Raw genomic sequence first — 23703 nt, 5'->3', positions numbered from 1 at the left:
CATCCCTGCACAACCCCCGTCTACTGCAGAGAAAGCCACAGCAATTATATCATGCTGACTCCATCCCTGCACAACCCCCGTCTGCTGCAGAGAAAGCCACAGCAATTATATCATGCTGACTCCATCCCCGCACAACCCCCGTCTGCTGCAGAGAAAGCCACAGCAATTATATCATGCTGACTCCATCCCCGCACAACCCCCGTCTGCTGCAGGGAAAGCCACAGCAATTATATCATGCTGACTCCATCCCCGCACAACCCCCGTCTGCTGCAGAGAAAGCCACAGCAATTATATCATGCTGACTCCATCCCCGCACAACCCCCGTCTGCTGCAGAGAAAGCCACAGCAATTATATCATGCTGACTCCATCCCCGCACAACCCCCGTCTGCTGCAGAGAAAGCCACTGCAATTATATCATGCTGACTCCATCCCCGCACAACCCCCGTCTGCTGCAGAGAAAGCCACAGCCATTATATCATGCTGACTCCATCCCCGCACAACCTCCGTCTGCTGCAGAGAAAGCCACAGCCATTATATCATGCTGACTCCATCCCTGCACAACCCCCGTCTGCTGCAGAGAAAGCCACTGCAATTATATCATGCTGACTCCATCCCCGCACAACCCCCGTCTGCTGCAGAGAAAGCCACAGCCATTATATCATGCTGACTCCATCCCCGCACAACCTCCGTCTGCTGCAGAGAAAGCCACAGCCATTATATCATGCTGACTCCATCCCTGCACAACCCCCGTCTGCTGCAGAGAAAGCCACAGCAATTATATCATGCTGACTCCATCCCTGCACAACCCCCGTCTGCTGCAGAGAAAGCCACAGCCATTATATCATGCTGACCCCATCCCCGCACAACCCCCGTCTGCTGCAGAGAAAGCCACAGCAATTATATCATGCTGACTCCATCCCTGCACAACCCCCGTCTGCTGCAGAGAAAGCCACAGCAATTATATCATGCTGACTCCATCCCCGCACAACCCCCGTCTGCTGCAGAGAAAGCCACAGCAATTATATCATGCTGACTCCATCCCTGCACAACCCCCGTCTGCTGCAGAGAAAGCCACAGCCATTATATCATGCTGACTCCATCCCCGCACAACCCCCGTCTGCTGCAGAGAAAGCCACAGCAATTATATCATGCTGACTCCATCCCTGCACAACCCCCGTCTGCTGCAGAGAAAGCCACAGCAATTATATCATGCTGACTCCATCCCTGCACAACCCCCGTCTGCTGCAGAGAAAGCCACAGCCATTATATCATGCTGACTCCATCCCTGCACAACCCCCGTCTGCTGCAGAGAAAGCCACAGCAATTATATCATGCTGACTCCATCCCTGCACAACCCCCGTCTGCTGCAGAGAAAGCCACAGCAATTATATCATGCTGACTCCATCCCTGCACAACCCCCGTCTGCTGCAGAGAAAGCCACAGCCATTATATCATGCTGACTCCATCCCCGCACAACCCCCGTCTGCTGCAGAGAAAGCCACTGCAATTATATCATGCTGACTCCATCCCCGCACAACCCCCGTCTGCTGCAGAGAAAGCCACAGCCATTATATCATGCTGACTCCATCCCCGCACAACCCCCGTCTGCTGCAGAGAAAGCCACAGCCATTATATCATGCTGACTCCATCCCTGCACAATCTCCGTCTGCTGCAGGGAAAGCCACAGCAATTATATCATGCTGACTCCATCCCTGCACAACCCCCGTCTGCTGCAGAGAAAGCCACAGCAATTATATCATGCTGACTCCATCCCCGCACAACCCCCGTCTGCTGCAGGGAAAGCCACAGCAATTATATCATGCTGACTCCATCCCTGCACAACCCCCGTCTGCTGCAGAGAAAGCCACAGCAATTATATCATGCTGACTCCATCCCCGCACAACCCCCGTCTGCTGCAGAGAAAGCCACAGCAATTATATCATGCTGACTCCATCCCTGCACAACCCCCGTCTGCTGCAGAGAAAGCCACAGCCATTATATCATGCTGACTCCATCCCCGCACAACCCCCGTCTGCTGCAGAGAAAGCCACAGCAATTATATCATGCTGACTCCATCCCTGCACAACCCCCGTCTTCTGCAGGGAAAGCCACAGCCATTATATCATGCTGACTCCATCCCTGCACAACCCCCGTCTGCTGCAGGGAAAGCCACAGCAATTATATCATGCTGACTCCATCCCTGCACAACCCCCGTCTACTGCAGAGAAAGCCACAGCAATTATATCATGCTGACTCCATCCCTGCCCAACCCCCGTCTGCTGCAGAGAAAGCCACAGCAATTATATCATGCTGACTCCATCCCTGCACAACCCCCGTCTGCTGCAGAGAAAGCCACAGCAATTATATCATGCTGACTCCATCCCTGCCCAACCCCCGTCTGCTGCAGAGAAAGCCACAGCAATTATATCATGCTGACTCCATCCCCGCACAACCCCCGTCTGCTGCAGAGAAAGCCACAGCAATTATATCATGCTGACTCCATCCCTGCACAACCCCCGTCTGCTGCAGAGAAAGCTACAGCCATTATATCATGCTGACTCCATCCCTGCACAACCCCCGTCTGCTGCAGAGAAAGCCACAGCCATTATATCATGCTGACTCCATCCCTGCACAACCCCCGTCTGCTGCAGAGAAAGCCACAGCAATTATATCATGCTGACTCCATCTCTGCACAACCCCCGTCTGCTGCAGAGAAAGCCACAGCAATTATATCATGCTGACTCCATCCCCGCACAACCCCCGTCTGCTGCAGAGAAAGCCACAGCAATTATATCATGCTGACTCCATCCCTGCACAACCCCCGTCTGCTGCAGAGAAAGCCACAGCAATTATATCATGCTGACTCCATCCCCGCACAACCCCCGTCTGCTGCAGGGAAAGCCACAGCAATTATATCATGCTGACTCCATCCCTGCACAACCCTTGTCTGCTGCAGAGAAAGCCACAGCAATTATATCATGCTGACTCCATCCCTGCACAACCCCCGTCTGCTGCAGAGAAAGCCACAGCAATTATATCATGCTGACCCCATCCCTGCACAACCCCCGTCTGCTGCAGAGAAAGCCACAGCAATTATATCATGCTGACTCCATCCCCGCACAACCCCCGTCTGCTGCAGAGAAAGCCACAGCAATTATATCATGCTGACTCCATCCCTGCACAACCCCCGTCTGCTGCAGAGAAAGCCACCGCAATTATATCATGCTGACTCCATCCCCGCACAACCCCCGTCTGCTGCAGAGAAAGCCACAGCCATTATATCATGCTGACTCCATCCCTGCACAACCCCCGTCTGCTGCAGAGAAAGCCACAGCAATTATATCATGCTGACTCCATCCCTGCACAACCCCCGTCTTCTGCAGGGAAAGCCACAGCAATTATATCATGCTGACTCCATCCCCGCACAACCCCCGTCTGCTGCAGAGAAAGCCACAGCAATTATATCATGCTGACTCCATCCCTGCCCAACCCCCGTCTACTGCAGAGAAAGCCACAGCAATTATATCATGCTGGCTCCATCCCTGCCCAACCCCCGTCTGCTGCAGAGAAAGCCACAGCAATTATATCATGCTGACCCCATCCCTGCACAACCCCCGTCTGCTGCAGAGAAAGCCACAGCAATTATATCATGCTGACTCCATCCCTGCCCAACCCCCGTCTACTGCAGAGAAAGCCACAGCAATTATATCATGCTGGCTCCATCCCTGCCCAACCCCCGTCTGCTGCAGAGAAAGCCACAGCAATTATATCATGCTGACCCCATCCCTGCACAACCCCCGTCTGCTGCAGAGAAAGCCACAGCCATTATATCATGCTGACTCCATCCCTGCACAACCCCCGTCTGCTGCAGAGAAAGCCACAGCAATTATATCATGCTGACTCCATCCCTGCACAACCCCCGTCTGCTGCAGAGAAAGCCACAGCCATTATATCATGCTGACTCCATCCCCGCACAACCCCCGTCTGCTGCAGGGAAAGCCACAGCAATTATATCATGCTGACCCCATCCCTGCACAACCCCCGTCTGCTGCAGAGAAAGCCACAGCAATTATATCATGCTGACTCCATCCCTGCACAACCCCCGTCTGCTGCAGAGAAAGCCACAGCCATTATATCATGCTGGCTCCATCCCCGCACAACCCCCGTCTGCTGCAGAGAAAGCCACAGCAATTATATCATGCTGACTCCATCCCTGCACAACCCCCGTCTGCTGCAGAGAAAGCCACAGCAATTATATCATGCTGACTCCATCCCTGCACAACCCCCGTCTGCTGCAGAGAAAGCCACAGCAATTATATCATGCTGACTCCATCCCCGCACAACCCCCGTCTGCTGCAGAGAAAGCCACAGCAATTATATCATGCTGACTCCATCCCTGCACAACCCCCGTCTGCTGCAGAGAAAGCCACAGCAATTATATCATGCTGACTCCATCTCCGCACAACCCCCGTCTGCTGCAGGGAAAGCCACAGCCATTATATCATGCTGACTCCATCCCTGCACAACCCCCGTCTGCTGCAGAGAAAGCCACAGCAATTATATCATGCTGACTCCATCCCTGCACAACCCCCGTCTGCTGCAGAGAAAGCCACAGCAATTATATCATGCTGACTCCATCCCCGCACAACCCCCGTCTGCTGCAGAGAAAGCCACAGCAATTATATCATGCTGACTCCATCCCCGCACAACCCCCGTCTGCTGCAGAGAAAGCCACAGCAATTATATCATGCTGACTCCATCCCTGCACAACCCCCGTCTGCTGCAGAGAAAGCCACAGCAATTATATCATGCTGACTCCATCCCTGCACAACCCCCGTCTGCTGCAGAGAAAGCCACTGCAATTATATCATGCTGACTCCATCTCCGCACAACCCCCGTCTGCTGCAGAGAAAGCCACAGCCATTATATCATGCTGACTCCATCCCTGCACAACCCCCGTCTGCTGCAGAGAAAGCCACAGCAATTATATCATGCTGACTCCATCCCTGCACAACCCCCGTCTGCTGCAGAGAAAGCCACAGCAATTATATCATGCTGACTCCATCCCCGCACAACCCCCGTCTGCTGCAGAGAAAGCCACAGCCATTATATCATGCTGACTCCATCCCTGCACAACCCCCGTCTGCTGCAGAGAAAGCCACCGCAATTATATCATGCTGACTCCATCCCCGCACAACCCCCGTCTGCTGCAGAGAAAGCCACAGCAATTATATCATGCTGACTCCATCCCTGCACAATCCCCGTCTGCTGCAGAGAAAGCCACAGCAATTATATCATGCTGACTCCATCCCCGCACAACCCCCGTCTGCTGCAGAGAAAGCCACAGCCATTATATCATGCTGACTCCATCCCTGCACAACCCCCGTCTGCTGCAGAGAAAGCCACAGCAATTATATCATGCTGACTCCATCCCTGCACAACCCCCGTCTGCTGCAGAGAAAGCCACAGCAATTATATCATGCTGACTCCATCCCTGCACAACCCCCGTCTGCTGCAGAGAAAGCCACTGCAATTATATCATGCTGACTCCATCCCTGCACAACCCCCGTCTGCTGCAGAGAAAGCCACAGCAATTATATCATGCTGACTCCATCCCCGCACAACCCCCGTCTGCTGCAGAGAAAGCCACAGCCATTATATCATGCTGACTCCATCCCTGCACAACCCCCGTCTGCTGCAGAGAAAGCCACAGCAATTATATCATGCTGACTCCATCCCCGCACAACCCCCGTCTGCTGCAGAGAAAGCCACAGCAATTATATCATGCTGGCTCCATCCCTGCACAACCTCCGTCTGCTGCAGAGAAAGCCACAGCCATTATATCATGCTGACTCCATCCCTGCACAACCCCCGTCTGCTGCAGAGAAAGCCACCGCAATTATATCATGCTGACTCCATCCCTGCACAACCCCCGTCTGCTGCAGAGAAAGCCACAGCCATTATATCATGCTGACTCCATCCCTGCACAACCCCCGTCTGCTGCAGAGAAAGCCACAGCAATTATATCATGCTGACTCCATCCCTGCACAACCCCCGTCTGCTGCAGAGAAAGTCACAGCAATTATATCATGCTGACTCCATCCCTGCACAACCCCCGTCTGCTGCAGAGAAAGCCACAGCAATTATATCATGCTGACTCCATCCCTGCACAACCCCCGTCTGCTGCAGAGAAAGCCACAGCAATTATATCATGCTGACTCCATCCCTGCACAACCCCCGTCTGCTGCAGAGAAAGCCACAGCAATTATATCATGCTGACTCCATCCCTGCACAACCCCCGTCGGGGGCGCTTTTATTTTTGCACAGTTGATTTCCCTTTGTTTTTTCCTCTTGGGTCCCGTCCTGGTGGCCCCCGAGCGTTTCTCTCTTACCAGCGATATGACCCGTCGGTTGTAAATGACTTTCCGCAGGTGGAGGAACGGTCACGACTGAACAAGCAGAACTCGCCGCTCTCCATCACAAAGCTCAGCTCGGTGGAGTCCTCCGGGACCCCCAACCAGACCCCTCCGTCACAAAGGCCCCTAGACCTCCAGGACCATAAGGTGAGCGGGGGAGGGGAGGGCGAGTGCAAACTGCAGAATCCCTTTTACATTTTGCAATTTCTCATCCATTATGGAGGTATTCACACTTTTTCTTTTTGTTTACAGCTCGTTACCTAGGCGACCGACCACCGCTGCTGGACTGCACTACATGCACAGCTTTGTGGGGGGGGTCATATTTCATCGGGATCGCTGCTGTGTGCTGTTAGCTCCTAATCCTGGCCACCTTCCCTTTATCAGCTAGATGGCAGCGGTGGTCAGTCTCCAAGGCAACACGCTGCAAACAATAAAGTGTAAATATCTCCAGAGCGGGAAATTGCTTGTTTGTACGTGTGCTGTCCATCCATGAGGATGTGAAGAGCCCTGAAAGCTATTACAGCGCCCCCCTGACCACCAGGGCACATCTACAATGGGAGGTATTGGACTGGCATTGTAGATGGCCCTGGTGGTCAGGGGGAGCCGATCCTGCACCACTCCTGTATAGGGAGGGTCGTCTGTTCCACACCCCTCCCTCTACATTGCCATTCATCTCTTCCCATCACATATGTCATCATCACCTCCTACTTTATACTCTCCGAGAGAGAAGGGCTGCAGTGTAAAGCATCAAGGAGGCGCCTTCTTCATGCTTTACACTGTTTGTGCTCTCGGCAGATAGGGCAGGTAAGCTGGAGCCCTTGACCGAGACATTGCTCTATTGGAGCAGTGTTGCAGTGTAAAGTATGGGGGAAGGACAAAGAGGCAGCCTGACCTTGATAGACCAATGATCTCTGACCAGCGGCTATTAATACGTACAAACGTGGCCACAGGATGGAGACCAATACCGGTAAATTGACGATGCCCTGCTGCAGTGTAAAGCATGGCTATAGACGGGGTAGCTCTGTGACGATGCCCTGCTGCAGTGTAAAGCATGGTGATAGACGGGGTAGCTCTGTGACGATGCCCTGCTGCAGTGTAAAGCATGGCGATAGACGGGGTAGCTCTGTGACGATGCCCTGCTGCAGTGTAAAGCATGGTGATAGACGGGGTAGCTCTGTGACGATGCCCTGCTGCAGTGTAAAGCATGGTGATAGACGGGGTAGCTCTGTGACGATGGCCTGCTGCAGTGTAAAGCATGGCGATAGACGGGTAGCTCTGTGACGATGCCCTGCTGCAGTGTAAAGCATGGCGATAGACGGGGTAGCTCTGTGACGATGCCCTGCTGCAGTGTAAAGCATGGCGATAGACGGGGTAGCTCTGTGACGATGCCCTGCTGCAGTGTAAAGCATGGCGATAGACGGGGTAGCTCCATGACGATGCCCTGCTGCAGTGTAAAGCATGGCGATAGACGGGGTAGCTCCATGACGATGCCCTGCTGCAGTGTAAAGCATGGCTATAGACGGGGTAGCTCCATGACGATGCCCTGCTGCAGTGTAAAGCATGGTGATAGACGGGGTAGCTCCATGGCGAGGCCCTGCTGCAGTGTAAAGCATGGCTATAGACGGGGTAGCTCTGTGACGATGCCCTGCTGCAGTGTAAAGCATGGCGATAGAGGGGGTAGCTCTGTGACGATGCCCTGCTGCAGTGTAAAGCATGGTGATAGACGGGGTAGCTCTGTGACGATGCCCTGCTGCAGTGTAAAGCATGGCTATAGACGGGGTAGCTCCATGACGATGCCCTGCTGCAGTGTAAAGCATGGCGATAGAGGGGGTAGCTCTGTGACGATGCCCTGCTGCAGTGTAAAGCATGGCTATAGACGGGGTAGCTCTGTGACTATGCCCTGCTGCAGTATAAAGCATGGCGATAGACGGGGTAGCTCTGTGACGATGCCCTGCTGCAGTGTAAAGCATGGCTATAGACGGGGTAGCTCTGTGACGATGCCCTGCTGCAGTGTAAAGCATGGCTATAGACGGGGTAGCTCTGTGACTATGCCCTGCTGCAGTATAAAGCATGGCGATAGACGGGGTAGCTCTGTGACGATGCCCTGCTGCAGTGTAAAGCATGGCTATAGACGGGGTAGCTCTGTGACGATGCCCTGCTGCAGTGTAAAGCATGGCTATAGACGGGGTAGCTCTGTGACTATGCCCTGCTGCAGTGTAAAGCATGGTGATAGACGGGGTAGCTCTGTGACGATGCCCTGCTGCAGTGTAAAGCATGGCGATAGACGGGGTAGCTCCATGACGATGCCCTGCTGCAGTGTAAAGCATGGCGATAGACGGGGTAGCTCTGTGACGATGCCCTGCTGCAGTGTAAAGCATGGCGATAGACGGGGTAGCTCTGTGACGATGCCCTGCTGCAGTGTAAAGCATGGCGATAGACGGGGTAGCTCTGTGACGATGCCCTGCTGCAGTGTAAAGCATGGCGATAGACGGGGTAGCTCTGTGACGATGCCCTGCTGCAGTGTAAAGCATGGCGATAGAGGGGGTAGCTCTGTGACGATGCCCTGCTGCAGTGTAAAGCATGGCGATAGACGGGGTAGCTCTGTGACGATGCCCTGCTGCAGTGTAAAGCATGGTGATAGACGGGGTAGCTCTGTGACGATGCCCTGCTGCAGTGTAAAGCATGGCGATAGACGGGGTAGCTCTGTGACGATGCCCTGCTGCAGTGTAAAGCATGGCTATAGACGGGGTAGCTCTGTGACGATGCCCTGCTGCAGTGTAAAGCATGGCGATAGACGGGGCAGGTCTCTGATAATAATAATAATCTTTATTTCTATAGCGCCAACATATTCCGCAGCGCTTTACAATTCAGGGGGATCATATACAAACAAGTAACAGTTATAGAAATACAATATTTAGAGGAAAAAAGACAACCCTGCTCGTGAGAGCTTACAATCTACAATGCGATATGGGGAGGGGGGGGGCAAGGTACGAGTGCTTATTTACAATGACAATCCAGCCATCTACAGGAAATGGGGGATAGATAATGGCTTCCTGGACCAGTGGGCCCGAGCCGTGAGATGCATTTGGGTGCCGTGGAGTTTGACGTGGGGTTGTGTTCTGAGACGTTATGGAAGGACTATGTGAATTTAGTTTGGCTAGGGAGTGTGATAGGCCGCCCTAAAAAGATGTGTTTTTAGGGTGCATCTGAAGCTGAGTAAGTTGTGATTTGTCCTAACTTCTTGGGGTAGAGCGTTCCAGAGGTTTGGTGCAGCTCGGAAGAAGTCTTGGATCCGGGAGTGGGAGGTTCGAATTAGTGTGGATGTTAGTCGAAAGTCATTTGCAGAGCGTAGAGAACGGATGGTGTGATAGACAGAGAGGAGGGTGGAGATGTAGGGGGTGCTGCACTGTGGAGAGCTTTGTGGTGATAGAGAGGAGGGTGGAGATGTAGGGGGTGCTGCACTGTGGAGAGCTTTGTGGTGATAGAGAGGAGGGTGGAGATGTAGGGGGTGCCGCACTGTGGAGAACTTTGTGGTGACAGAGAGGAGGGTGGAGATGTAGGGGGTGCCGCACTGTGGAGAACTTTGTGGTGATAGACAGAGAGGAGGGTGGAGATGTAGGGGGTGCCGCACTGTGGAGAGCTTTGTGGTGACAGAGAGGAGGGTGGAGATGTAGGGGGTGCCGCACTGTGGAGAACTTTGTGGTGACAGAGAGGAGGGTGGAGATGTAGGGGGTGCCGCACTGTGGAGAACTTTGTGGTGATAGACAGAGAGGAGGGTGGAGATGTAGGGGGTGCCGCACTGTGGAGAGCTTTGTGGTGATAGAGAGGAGGGTGGAGATGTAGGGGGGTGCCGCACTGTGGAGAGCTTTGTGGTGACAGAGAGGAGGGTGGAGATGTAGGGGGTGCCGCACTGTGGAGAGCTTTGTGGTGATAGAGAGGAGGGTGGAGATGTAGGGGGTGCCGCACTCTGGAGAACTTTGTGGTGACAGAGAGGAGGGTGGAGATGTAGGGGGTGCCGCACTGTGGAGAACTTTGTGGTGATAGAGAGGAGAGTGGAGATGTAGGGGGTGCCGCACTGTGGAGAGCTTTGTGGTGATAGACAGAGAGGAAGGTGGAGATGTAGGGGGTGCCGCACTGTGGAGAGCTTTGTGGTGATAGAGAGGAGGGTGGAGATGTAGGGGGTGCTGCACTGTGGAGAGCTTTGTGGTGATAGAGAGGAGGGTGGAGATGTAGGGGGTGCCGCACTGTGGAGAGCTTTGTGTTGATGGAGAGGAGGGTGGAGATGTAGGGGGTGCCGCACTGTGGAGAGCTTTGTGGTGATAGAGAGGAGGGTGGAGATGTAGGGGGTGCTGCACTGTGGAGAGCTTTGTGGTGATAGAGAGGAGGGTGGAGATGTAGGGGGTGCCGCACTGTGGAGAGCTTTGTGGTGATAGAGAGGAGGGTGGAGATGTAGGGGGGTGCCGCACTGTGGAGAGCTTTGTGGTGATAGAAAGAGAGGAGGGTGGAGATGTAGGGGGTGCTGCACTGTGATGAGCTTTGTGGTGATAGAGAGGAGGGTGGAGATGTAGGGGGTGCTGCACTGTGGAGAGCTTTGTGGTGATAGAGAGGAGGGTGGAGATGTAGGGGGTGCTGCACTGTGGAGAGCTTTGTGGTGATAGAGAGGAGGGTGGAGATGTAGGGGGTGCCGCACTGTGGAGAGCTTTGTGGTGATAGAAAGAGAGGAGGGTGGAGATGTAGGGGGTTCTGCACTGTGAAGAGCTTTGTGGTGATAGAGAGGAGGGTGGAGATGTAGGGGGGTGCTGCACTGTGGAGAGCTTTGTGGTGATAGAGAGGAGGGTGGAGATGTAGGGGGTGCTGCACTGTGAAGAGCTTTGTGTTGATGGACAGAGGGGAGGGTGGAGATGTAGGGGGTGCTGCACTGTGGAGAGCTTTGTGGTGATAGAGAGGAGGGTGGAGATGTAGGGGGTGCCGCACTGTGGAGAGCTTTGTGGTGATAGAGAGGAGGGTGGAGATGTAGGGGGTGCCGCACTGTGGAGAGCTTTGTGGTGATGGACAGAGGGGAGGGTGGAGATGTAGGGGGTGCTGCACTGTGGAGAGCTTTGTGGTGATAGAGAGGAGGGTGGAGATGTAGGGGGTGCCGCACTGTGGAGAGCTTTGTGTTGATAGACAGAGAGGAGGGTGGAGATGTAGGGGGTGCTGCACTGTGGAGAGCTTTGTGTTGATGGACAGAGGGGAGGGTGGAGATGTAGGGGGTGCCGCACTGTGGAGAGCTTTGTGTTGATGGACAGAGAGGAGGGTGGAGATGTAGGGGGTGCTGCACTGTGGAGAGCTTTGTGGTGATAGACAGAGAGGAGGGTGGAGATGTAGGGGTGCTGCACTGTGGAGAGCTTTGTGGTGATAGACAGAGAGGAGGGTGGAGATGTAGGGGGTGCCGCACTGTGGAGAGCTTTGTGGTGATATACAGAGAGGAGGGTGGAGATGTAGGGGGTGCCGCACTGTGGAGAGCTTTGTGGTGATATACAGAGAGGAGGGTGGAGATGTAGGGGGTGCCGCACTGTGGAGAGCTTTGTGGTGATAGAGAGGAGGGTGGAGATGTAGAGGGTGCTGCACTGTGGAGAGCTTTGTGGTGATAGACAGAGAGGAGGGTGGAGATGTAGGGGGTGCTGCACTGTGGAGAGCTTTGTGGTGATAGACAGAGAGGAGGGTGGAGATGTAGGGGGTGCCGCACTGTGGAGAGCTTTGTGGTGATAGACAGAGAGGAGGGTGGAGATGTAGGGGGTGCCGCACTGTGGAGAGCTTTGTGGTGATAGACAGAGAGGAGGGTGGAGATGTAGGGGGTGCTGCACTGTGGAGAGCTTTGTGGTGATAGACAGAGATGAGGGTGGAGATGTAGGGGGTGCTGCACTGTGGAGAGCTTTGTGGTGATATACAGAGAGGAGGGTGGAGATGTAGGGGGTGCCGCACTGTGGAGAGCTTTGTGGTGATATACAGAGAGGAGGGTGGAGATGTAGGGGGTGCTGCACTGTGGAGAGCTTTGTGGTGATATACAGAGATGAGGGTGGAGATGTAGGGGGTGCCGCACTGTGGAGAGCTTTGTGGTGATATACAGAGAGGAGGGTGGAGATGTAGGGGGTGCTGCACTGTGGAGAGCTTTGTGGTGATAGAGAGGAGGGTGGAGATGTAGGGGGTGCTGCACTGTGGAGAGCTTTGTGGTGATAGAGAGGAGGGTGGAGATGTAGGGGGGTGCTGCACTGTGGAGAGCTTTGTGGTGATAGAGAGGAGGGTGGAGATGTAGAGGGTGCTGCACTGTGGAGAGCTTTGTGGTGATAGAGAGGAGGGTGGAGATGTAGGGGGTGCCGCACTGTGGAGAGCTCTGTGGTGATAGAGAGGAGGGTGGAGATGTAGGGGGGTGCTGCACTGTGGAGAGCTTTGTGTTGATGGACAGAGAGGAGGGTGGAGATGTAGGGGGTGCCGCACTGTGGAGAGCTTTGTGGTGATAGACAGAGAGGAGGGTGGAGATGTAGGGGGGTGCTGCACTGTGGAGAGCTTTGTGTTGATGGACAGAGAGGAGGGTGGAGATGTAGGGGGTGCCGCACTGTGGAGAGCTTTGTGGTGATAGACAGAGAGGAGGGTGGAGATGTAGGGGGTGCCGCACTGTGGAGAGCTCTGTGGTGATAGAGAGGAGGGTGGAGATGTAGGGGGTGCTGCACTGTGGAGAGCTTTGTGGTGATGGACAGAGATGAGGGTGGAGATGTAGGGGGTGCCGCACTGTGGAGAGCTCTGTGGTGATAGAGAGGAGGGTGGAGATGTAGAGGGTGCTGCACTGTGGAGAGCTTTGTGGTGATAGACAGAGAGGAGGGTGGAGATGTAGGGGGTGCTGCACTGTGGAGAGCTTTGTGGTGATAGACAGAGAGGAGGGTGGAGATGTAGGGGGTGCCGCACTGTGGAGAGCTTTGTGGTGATGGACAGAGATGAGGGTGGAGATGTAGGGGGTGCCGCACTGTGGAGAGCTCTGTGGTGATAGAGAGGAGGGTGGAGATGTAGGGGGGTGCCGCACTGTGAAGAGCTTTGTGGTGATAGAGAGGAGGGTGGAGATGTAGGGGGTGCTGCACTGTGGAGAGCTTTGTGGTGATAGAGAGGAGGGTGGAGATGTAGGGGGTGCTGCACTGTGGAGAGCTTTGTGGTGATAGAGAGGAGGGTGGAGATGTAGGGGGTGCTGCACTGTGGAGAGCTTTGTGGTGATAGAGAGGAGGGTGGAGATGTAGGGGGTGCTGCACTGTGGAGAGCTTTGTGGTGATAGAGAGGAGGGTGGAGATGTAGGGGGTGCTGCACTGTGGAGAGCTTTGTGGTGATAGAGAGGAGGGTGGAGATGTAGGGGGTGCCGCACTGTGGAGAGCTCTGTGGTGATAGAGAGGAGGGTGGAGATGTAGGGGGTGCTGCACTGTGGAGAGCTTTGTGGTGATAGTGAGGAGGGTGAAGATGTAGGGGGGCGCACTGTGGAGAGCTTTGTGGTGATAGACAGAAAGGAGGGTGGAAATGTAGGGGGTGCTGCACTGTGGAGAGCTTTGTGGTGATAGAGAGGAGGGTGGAGATGTAGGGGGTGCTGCACTGTGGAGAGCTTTGTGGTGATAGACAGAGAGGAGGGTGGAGATGTAGGGGGTGCTGCACTGTGGAGAGCTTTGTGGTGATAGAGAGGAGGGTGGAGATGTAGGGGGTGCTGCACTGTGGAGAGCTTTGTGGTGATAGACAGAGAGGAGGGTGGAGATGTAGGGGGTGCTGCACTGTGGAGAGCTTTGTGGTGATAGACAGAGAGGAGGGTGGAGATGTAGGGGGTGCTGCACTGTGGAGAGCTTTGTGGTGATAGAGAGGAGGGTGGAGATGTAGGGGGTGCCGCACTGTGGAGAGCTTTGTGGTGATAGAGAGGAGGGTGGAGATGTAGGGGGTGTTGCACTGTGGAGAGCTTTGTGGTGATAGAGAGGAGGGTGGAGATGTAGGGGGTGCCGCACTGTGGAGAGCTTTGTGGTGATAGAGAGGAGGGTGGAGATGTAGGGGGTGCCGCACTGTGGAGAGCTTTGTGGTGATAGAGAGGAGGGTGGAGATGTAGGGGGTGCCGCACTGTGGAGAGCTCTGTGGTGATAGAGAGGAGGGTGGAGATGTAGGGGGTGCTGCACTGTGGAGAGCTTTGTGGTGATAGAGAGGAGGGTGGAGATGTAGGGGGTGCCGCACTGTGGAGAGTTCTGTGGTGATAGAGAGGAGGGTGGAGATGTAGGGGGGTGCCGCACTGTGAAGAGCTTTGTGGTGATAGAGAGGAGGGTGGAGATGTAGGGGGTGCCGCACTGTGGAGAGCTCTGTGGTGATAGAGAGGAGGGTGGAGATGTAGGGGGTGCCGCACTGTGGAGAGATTTGTGGTGATAGAGAGGAGGGTGGAGATGTAGGGGGTGCCGCACTGTGGAGAGCTTTGTGGTGATAGAGAGGAGGGTGGAGATGTAGGGGGGTGCCGCACTGTGAAGAGCTTTGTGGTGATAGAGAGGAGGGTGGAGATGTAGGGGGTGCTGCACTGTGGAGAGCTTTGTGGTGATGGACAGAGATGAGGGTGGAGATGTAGGGGGTGCCGCACTGTGGAGAGCTCTGTGGTGATAGAGAGGAGGGTGGAGATGTAGGGGGGTGCCGCACTGTGAAGAGCTTTGTGGTGATAGAGAGGAGGGTGGAGATGTAGGGGGTGCTGCACTGTGGAGAGCTTTGTGGTGATAGAGAGGAGGGTGGAGATGTAGGGGGTGCTGCACTGTGGAGAGCTTTGTGGTGATAGACAGAGAGGAGGGTGGAGATGTAGGGGGTGCTGCACTGTGGAGAGCTTTGTGGTGATAGAGAGGAGGGTGGAGATGTAGGGGGTGCTGCACTGTGGAGAGCTTTGTGGTGATATACAGAGAGGAGGGTGGAGATGTAGGGGATGCTGCACTGTGGAGAGCTTTGTGGTGATAGACAGAGATGGGGGTGGAGATGTAGGGGGTGCTGCACTGTGGAGAGCTTTGTGGTGATAGACAGAGATGGGGGTGGAGATGTAGGGGGTGCTGCACTGTGGAGAGCTTTGTGGTGATAGAGAGGAGGGTGGAGATGTAGGGGGTGCTGCACTGTGGAGAGCTTTGTGGTGATAGAGAGGAGGGTGGAGATGTAGGGGGGTGCTGCACTGTGGAGAGCTTTGTGGTGATAGACAGAGAGGTGGGTGGAGATGTAGGGGGTGCTGCACTGTGGAGAGCTTTGTGGTGATAGAGAGGAGGGTGGAGATGTAGGGGGTGCTGCACTGTGGAGAGCTTTGTGGTGATAGAGAGGAGGGTGGAGATGTAGGGGGTGCCGCACTGTGGAGAGCTTTGTGGTGATAGAGAGGAGGGTGGAGATGTAGGGGGTGCTGCACTGTGGAGAGCTTTGTGGTGATAGAAAGGAGGGTGGAGATGTAGGCGGGTGCTGCACTGTGGAGAGCTTTGTGGTGATAGACAGAGAGGAGGGTGGAGATGTAGGGGGTGCTGCACTGTGGAGAGCTTTGTGGTGATAGAGAGGAGGGTGGAGATGTAGGGGGTGCTGCACTGTGGAGAGCTTTGTGGTGATAGAGAGGAGGGTGGAGATGTAGGGGGTGCTGCACTGTGGAGAGCTTTGTGGTGATAGAGAGGAGGGTGGAGATGTAGGGGGTGCCGCACTGTGGAGAGCTCTGTGGTGATAGAGAGGAGGGTGGAGATGTAGGGGGTGCTGCACTGTGGAGAGCTTTGTGGTGATAGTGAGGAGGGTGAAGATGTAGGGGGGCGCACTGTGGAGAGCTTTGTGGTGATAGACAGAAAGGAGGGTGGAAATGTAGGGGGTGCTGCACTGTGGAGAGCTTTGTGGTGATAGAGAGGAGGGTGGAGATGTAGGGGGTGCTGCACTGTGGAGAGCTTTGTGGTGATAGACAGAGAGGAGGGTGGAGATGTAGGGGGTGCTGCACTGTGGAGAGCTTTGTGGTGATAGAGAGGAGGGTGGAGATGTAGGGGGTGCTGCACTGTGGAGAGCTTTGTGGTGATAGACAGAGAGGACGGTGGAGATGTAGGGGGTGCTGCACTGTGGAGAGCTTTGTGGTGATAGACAGAGAGGAGGGTGGAGATGTAGGGGGTGCTTCACTGTGGAGAGCTTTGTGGTGATAGAGAGGAGGGTGGAGATGTAGGGGGTGCCGCACTGTGGAGAGCTTTGTGGTGATAGAGAGGAGGGTGGAGATGTAGGGGGTGTTGCACTGTGGAGAGCTTTGTGGTGATAGAGAGGAGGGTGGAGATGTAGGGGGTGCCGCACTGTGGAGAGCTTTGTGGTGATAGAGAGGAGGGTGGAGATGTAGGGGGTGTTGCACTGTGGAGAGCTTTGTGGTGATAGAGAGGAGGGTGGAGATGTAGGGGGTGCTGCACTGTGGAGAGCTTTGTGGTGATAGAGAGGAGGGTGGAGATGTAGGGGGTGCCGCACTGTGGAGAGCTTTGTGGTGATAGAGAGGAGGGTGGAGATGTAGGGGGTGCCGCACTGTGGAGAGCTCTGTGGTGATAGAGAGGAGGGTGGAGATGTAGGGGGTGCTGCACTGTGGAGAGCTTTGTGGTGATAGTGAGGAGGGTGAAGATGTAGGGGGTGCTGCACTGTGGAGAGCTTTGTGGTGATGGAGAGGAGGGTGGAGATGTAGGGGGTGCTGCACTGTGGAGAGCTTTGTGGTGATAGAGAGGAGGGTGGAGATGTAGGGGGTGCCGCACTGTGGAGAGCTTTGTGGTGATAGAGAGGAGGGTGGAGATGTAGGGGGGTGCCGCACTGTGAAGAGCTTTGTGGTGATAGAGAGGAGGGTGGAGATGTAGGGGGTGCCGCACTGTGGAGAGCTCTGTGGTGATAGAGAGGAGGGTGGAGATGTAGGGGGTGCCGCACTGTGGAGAGATTTGTGGTGATAGAGAGGAGGGTGGAGATGTAGGGGGTGCCGCACTGTGGAGAGCTTTGTGGTGATAGAGAGGAGGGTGGAGATGTAGGGGGGTGCCGCACTGTGAAGAGCTTTGTGGTGATAGAGAGGAGGGTGGAGATGTAGGGGGTGCCGCACTGTGGAGAGCTCTGTGGTGATAGAGAGGAGGGTGGAGATGTAGGGGGTGCTGCACTGTGGAGAGCTTTGTGGTGATAGAGAGGAGGGTGGAGATGTAGGGGGTGCCGCACTGTGGAGAGCTTTGTGGTGATAGAGAGGAGGGTGGAGATGTAGGGGGGTGCCGCACTGTGAAGAGCTTTGTGGTGATAGAGAGGAGGGTGGAGATGTAGGGGGTGCTGCACTGTGGAGAGCTTTGTGGTGATAGAGAGGAGGGTGGAGATGTAGGGGGTGCTGCACTGTGGAGAGCTTTGTGGTGATAGACAGAGAGGAGGGTGGAGATGTAGGGGGTGCTGCACTGTGGAGAGCTTTGTGGTGATAGAGAGGAGGGTGGAGATGTAGGGGGTGCCGCACTGTGGAGAGCTTTGTGGTGATAGAGAGGAGGGTGGAGATGTAGGGGGGGCTGCACTGTGGAGAGCTTTGTGGTGATAGACAGAGAGGAGGGTGGAGATGTAGGGGATGCTGCACTGTGAGAGAGCTTTGTGGTGATAGAGAGGAGGGTGGAGATGTAGGGGGTGCCGCACTGTGGAGAGCTTTGTGGTGATAGAGAGGAGGGTGGAGATGTAGGGGGGTGCCGCACTGTGAAGAGCTTTGTGGTGATAGAGAGGAGGGTGGAGATGTAGGGGGTGCTGCACTGTGGAGAGCTTTGTGGTGATAGAGAGGAGGGTGGAGATGTAGGGGGTGCTGCACTGTGGAGAGCTTTGTGGTGATAGACAGAGAGGAGGGTGGAGATGTAGGGGGTGCTGCACTGTGGAGAGCTTTGTGGTGATAGAGAGGAGGGTGGAGATGTAGGGGGTGCCGCACTGTGGAGAGCTTTGTGGTGATAGAGAGGAGGGTGGAGATGTAGGGGGGGCTGCACTGTGGAGAGCTTTGTGGTGATAGACAGAGAGGAGGGTGGAGATGTAGGGGGGTGCCGCACTGTGGAGAGCTTTGTGGTGATAGAGAGGAGGGTGGAGATGTAGGGGGGGCTGCACTGTGGAGAGCTTTGTGGTGATAGACAGAGAGGAGGGTGGAGATGTAGGGGGTGCTGCACTGTGGAGAGCTTTGTGGTGATAGAGAGGAGGGTGGAGATGTAGGGGGTGCCGCACTGTGGAGAGCTTTGTGGTGATAGAGAGGAGGGTGGAGATGTAGGGGGGGCTGCACTGTGGAGAGCTTTGTGGTGATAGACAGAGATGGGGGTGGAGATGTAGGGGGTGCTGCACTGTGGAGAGCTTTGTGGTGATAGAGAGGAGGGTGGAGATGTAGGGGGTGCTGCACTGTGGAGAGCTTTGTGGTGATAGACAGAGAGGTGGGTGGAGATGTAGGGGGTGCTGCACTGTGGAGAGCTTTGTGGTGATAGAGAGGAGGGTGGAGATGTAGGGGGTGCTGCACTGTGGAGAGCTTTGTGGTGATAGACAGTGAGGAGGGTGGAGATGTAGGGGGTGCTGCACTGTGGAGAGCTTTGTGGTGATAGACAGAGATGGGGGTGGAGATGTAGGGGGTGCTGCACTGTGGAGAGCTTTGTGGTGATAGACAGAGATGGGGGTGGAGATGTAGGGGGTGCTGCACTGTGGAGAGCTTTGTGGTGATAGAGAGGAGGGTGGAGATGTAGGGGGGTGCTGCACTGTGGAGAGCTTTGTGGTGATAGACAGAGAGGTGGGTGGAGATGTAGGGGGTGCTGCACTGTGGAGAGCTTTGTGGTGATAGAGAGGAGGGTGGAGATGTAGGGGGTGCTGCACTGTGGAGAGCTTTGTGGTGATAGACAGAGAGGAGGGTGGAGATGTAGGGGGTGCTGCACTGTGGAGAGCTTTGTGGTGATAGAAAGGAGGGTGGAGATGTAGGGGGTGCTGCACTGTGGAGAGCTTTGTGGTGATAGACAGAGAGGAGGGTGGAGATGTAGGGGGTGCTGCATTGTGGAGAGCTTTGTGGTGATAGAGAGGAGGGTGGAGATGTAGGGGGTGCTGCACTGTGGAGAGCTTTGTGGTGATAGAGAGTAGGGTGGAGATGTAGGGGGTGCTGCACTGTGGAGAGCTTTGTGGTGATAGACAGAGAGGAGGGTGGAGATGTAGGGGGTGCTGCACTGTGGAGAGCTTTGTGGTGATAGAGAGGAGGGTGGAGATGTAGGGGGTGCTGCACTGTGGAGAGCTTTGTGGTGATAGACAGAGAGGAGGGTGGAGATGTAGGGGGATGCCGCACTGTGGAGAGCTTTGTGGTGATAGACAGAGATGGGGGTGGAGATGTAGGGGGTGCTGCACTGTGGAGAGCTTTGTGGTGATAGAGAGGAGGGTGGAGATGTAGGGGGTGCTGCACTGTGGAGAGCTTTGTGGTGATAGACAGAGAGGAGGGTGGAGATGTAGGGGGTGCTGCACTGTGGAGAGCTTTGTGGTGATAGAGAGGAGGGTGGAGATGTAGGGGGGTGCTGCACTGTGGAGAGCTTTGTGGTGATAGAGAGGAGGGTGGAGATGTAGGGGGTGCCGCACTGTGGAGAGCTTTGTGGTGATAGAGAGGAGGGTGGAGATGTAGGGGGTGCTGCACTGTGGAGAGCTTTGTGGTGATAGAGAGGAGGGTGGAGATGTAGGGGGTGCCGCACTGTGGAGAGCTTTGTGGTGATAGAGAGGAGGGTGGAGATGTAGGGGGTGCTGCACTGTGGAGAGCTTTGTGGTGATAGAGAGGAGGGTGGAGATGTAGGGGGTGCTGCACTGTGGAGAGCTTTGTGGTGATAGAGAGGTGGGTGGAGATGTAGGGGGTGCTGCACTGTGGAGAGCTTTGTGGTGATAGAGAGGAGGGTGGAGATGTAGGGGGTGCTGCACTGTGGAGAGCTTTGTGGTGATAGAGAGGAGGGTGGAGATGTAGGGGGTGCTGCACTGTGGAGAGCTTTGTGGTGATAGAGAGGAGGGTGGAGATGTAGGGGGTGCCGCACTGTGGAGAGCTTTGTGGTGATAGAGAGGAGGGTGGAGATGTAGGGGGTGCTGCACTGTGGAGAGCTTTGTGGTGATAGAGAGGAGGGTGAAGATGTAGGGGGTGCTGCACTGTGGAGAGCTTTGTGGTGATAGAGAGGAGGGTGGAGATGTAGGGGGTGCCGCACTGTGGAGAGCTTTGTGGTGATAGACAGAGAGGAGGGTGGAGATGTAGGGGGTGCTGCACTGTGGAGAGCTTTGTGGTGATAGAGAGGAGGGTGGAGATGTAGGGGGTGCTGCACTGTGGAGAGCTTTGTGGTGATAGAGAGGAGGGTGGAGATGTAGGGGGTGCTGCACTGTGGAGAGCTTTGTGGTGATAGAGAGGAGGGTGGAGATGTAGGGGGTGCCGCACTGTGGAGAGCTTTGTGGGTGATAGAGAGGAGGGTGGAGATGTAGGGGGTGCCGCACTGTGGAGAGCTTTGTGGTGATAGAGAGGAGGGTGGAGATGTAGGGGGGTGCTGCATTGTGGAGAGCTTTGTGGTGATAGAGAGGAGGGTGGAGATATAGGGGGTGCTGCACTGTGGAGAGCTTTGTGGTGATAGAGAGGAGGGTGGAGATGTAGGGGGGTGCTGCATTGTGGAGAGCTTTGTGGTGATAGAGAGGAGGGTGGAGATGTAGGGGGGTGCTGCACTGTGGAGAGCTTTGTGGTGATAGAGAGGAGGGTGGAGATGTAGGGGGTGCTGCACTGTGGAGAGCTTTGTGGTGATAGACAGAGATGAGGGTGGAGATGTAGGGGGTGCTGCACTGTGGAGAGCTTTGTGGTGATATACAGAGAGGAGGGTGGAGATGTAGGGGGTGCCGCACTGTGGAGAGCTTTGTGGTGATATACAGAGAGGAGGGTGGAGATGTAGGGGGTGCTGCACTGTGGAGAGCTTTGTGGTGATATACAGAGATGAGGGTGGAGATGTAGGGGGTGCCGCACTGTGGAGAGCTTTGTGGTGATATACAGAGAGGAGGGTGGAGATGTAGGGGGTGCTGCACTGTGGAGAGCTTTGTGGTGATAGACAGAGAGGAGGGTGGAGATGTAGGGGGGTGCTGCACTGTGGAGAGCTTTGTGGTGATAGAGAGGAGGGTGGAGATGTAGGGGGGTGCTGCACTGTGGAGAGCTTTGTGGTGATAGAGAGGAGGGTGGAGATGTAGAGGGTGCTGCACTGTGGAGAGCTTTGTGTTGATGGACAGAGAGGAGGGTGGAGATGTAGGGGGTGCTGCACTGTGGAAAGCTTTGTGGTGATAGACAGAGAGGAGGGTGGAGATGTAGGGGGTGCTGCACTGTGGAGAGCTTTGTGGTGATAGAGAGGAGGGTGGAGATGTAGGGGGGGCTGCACTGTGGAGAGCTTTGTGGTGATAGAGAGGAGGGTGGAGATGTAGGGGGTGCTGCACTGTGGAGAGCTTTGTGGTGATAGACAGAGAGGAGGGTGGAGATGTAGGGGGTGCCGCACTGTGGAGAGCTTTGTGGTGATAGACAGAGAGGAGGGTGGAGATGTAGGGGGTGCTGCACTGTGGAGAGCTTTGTGGTGATAGACAGAGAGGAGGGTGGAGATGTAGGGGGGTGCTGCACTGTGGAGAGCTTTGTGTTGATGGACAGAGAGGAGGGTGGAGATGTAGGGGGTGCCGCACTGTGGAGAGCTTTGTGGTGATAGACAGAGAGGAGGGTGGAGATGTAGGGGGTGCCGCACTGTGGAGAGCTCTGTGGTGATAGAGAGGAGGGTGGAGATGTAGGGGGTGCTGCACTGTGGAGAGCTTTGTGGTGATGGACAGAGATGAGGGTGGAGATGTAGGGGGTGCCGCACTGTGGAGAGCTCTGTGGTGATAGAGAGGAGGGTGGAGATGTAGGGGGGTGCCGCACTGTGAAGAGCTTTGTGGTGATAGAGAGGAGGGTGGAGATGTAGGGGGTGCTGCACTGTGGAGAGCTTTGTGGTGATAGAGAGGAGGGTGGAGATGTAGGGGGTGCTGCACTGTGGAGAGCTTTGTGGTGATAGAGAGGAGGGTGGAGATGTAGGGGGTGCTGCACTGTGGAGAGCTTTGTGGTGATAGAGAGGAGGGTGGAGATGTAGGGGGTGCTGCACTGTGGAGAGCTTTGTGGTGATAGAGAGGAGGGTGGAGATGTAGGGGGTGCCGCACTGTGGAGAGCTCTGTGGTGATAGAGAGGAGGGTGGAGATGTAGGGGGTGCTGCACTGTGGAGAGCTTTGTGGTGATAGTGAGGAGGGTGAAGATGTAGGGGGGCGCACTGTGGAGAGCTTTGTGGTGATAGACAGAAAGGAGGGTGGAAATGTAGGGGGTGCTGCACTGTGGAGAGCTTTGTGGTGATAGAGAGGAGGGTGGAGATGTAGGGGGTGCTGCACTGTGGAGAGCTTTGTGGTGATAGACAGAGAGGAGGGTGGAGATGTAGGGGGTGCTGCACTGTGGAGAGCTTTGTGGTGATAGAGAGGAGGGTGGAGATGTAGGGGGTGCTGCACTGTGGAGAGCTTTGTGGTGATAGACAGAGAGGAGGGTGGAGATGTAGGGGGTGCTGCACTGTGGAGAGCTTTGTGGTGATAGACAGAGAGGAGGGTGGAGATGTAGGGGGTGCTGCACTGTGGAGAGCTTTGTGGTGATAGAGAGGAGGGTGGAGATGTAGGGGGTGCCGCACTGTGGAGAGCTTTGTGGTGATAGAGAGGAGGGTGGAGATGTAGGGGGTGTTGCACTGTGGAGAGCTTTGTGGTGATAGAGAGGAGGGTGGAGATGTAGGGGGTGCCGCACTGTGGAGAGCTTTGTGGTGATAGAGAGGAGGGTGGAGATGTAGGGGGTGTTGCACTGTGGAGAGCTTTGTGGTGATAGAGAGGAGGGTGGAGATGTAGGGGGTGCTGCACTGTGGAGAGCTTTGTGGTGATAGAGAGGAGGGTGGAGATGTAGGGGGTGCCGCACTGTGGAGAGCTTTGTGGTGATAGAGAGGAGGGTGGAGATGTAGGGGGTGCCGCACTGTGGAGAGCTCTGTGGTGATAGAGAGGAAGGTGGAGATGTAGGGGGTGCTGCACTGTGGAGAGCTTTGTGGTGATAGTGAGGAGGGTGAAGATGTAGGGGGTGCTGCACTGTGGAGAGCTTTGTGGTGATGGAGAGGAGGGTGGAGATGTAGGGGGTGCTGCACTGTGGATAGCTTTGTGGTGATAGAGAGGAGGGTGGAGATGTAGGGGGTGCCGCACTGTGGAGAGCTTTGTGGTGATAGAGAGGAGGGTGGAGATGTAGGGGGTGCCGCA

General features: G+C 55.3%; 1 protein-coding gene across 6 annotated transcripts in view; it reads left to right on the top strand.

The window, feature by feature from the left end:
* MINK1 (misshapen like kinase 1) overlaps positions 1-23703 on the top strand; it is a 155423-nt gene that overhangs the window by 92708 nt on the left and 39012 nt on the right. For all 6 annotated transcript variants that reach the window (XM_075332159.1, XM_075332158.1, XM_075332156.1 and 3 more), the window contains one exon: positions 6433-6564. In XM_075332159.1, the coding sequence (XP_075188274.1) occupies positions 6433-6564 (132 nt within the window). The remainder of the gene's footprint in view (positions 1-6432; positions 6565-23703) is intronic.

Source organism: Anomaloglossus baeobatrachus, unplaced genomic scaffold, assembly GCF_048569485.1.
Source record: "Anomaloglossus baeobatrachus isolate aAnoBae1 unplaced genomic scaffold, aAnoBae1.hap1 Scaffold_244, whole genome shotgun sequence".
Taxonomy (NCBI): Eukaryota; Metazoa; Chordata; class Amphibia; order Anura; family Aromobatidae; genus Anomaloglossus; species Anomaloglossus baeobatrachus.
The sequence above is the reverse complement of the archived record's forward strand: the minus strand, read 5'-3'. Positions and strand labels throughout refer to the sequence as shown.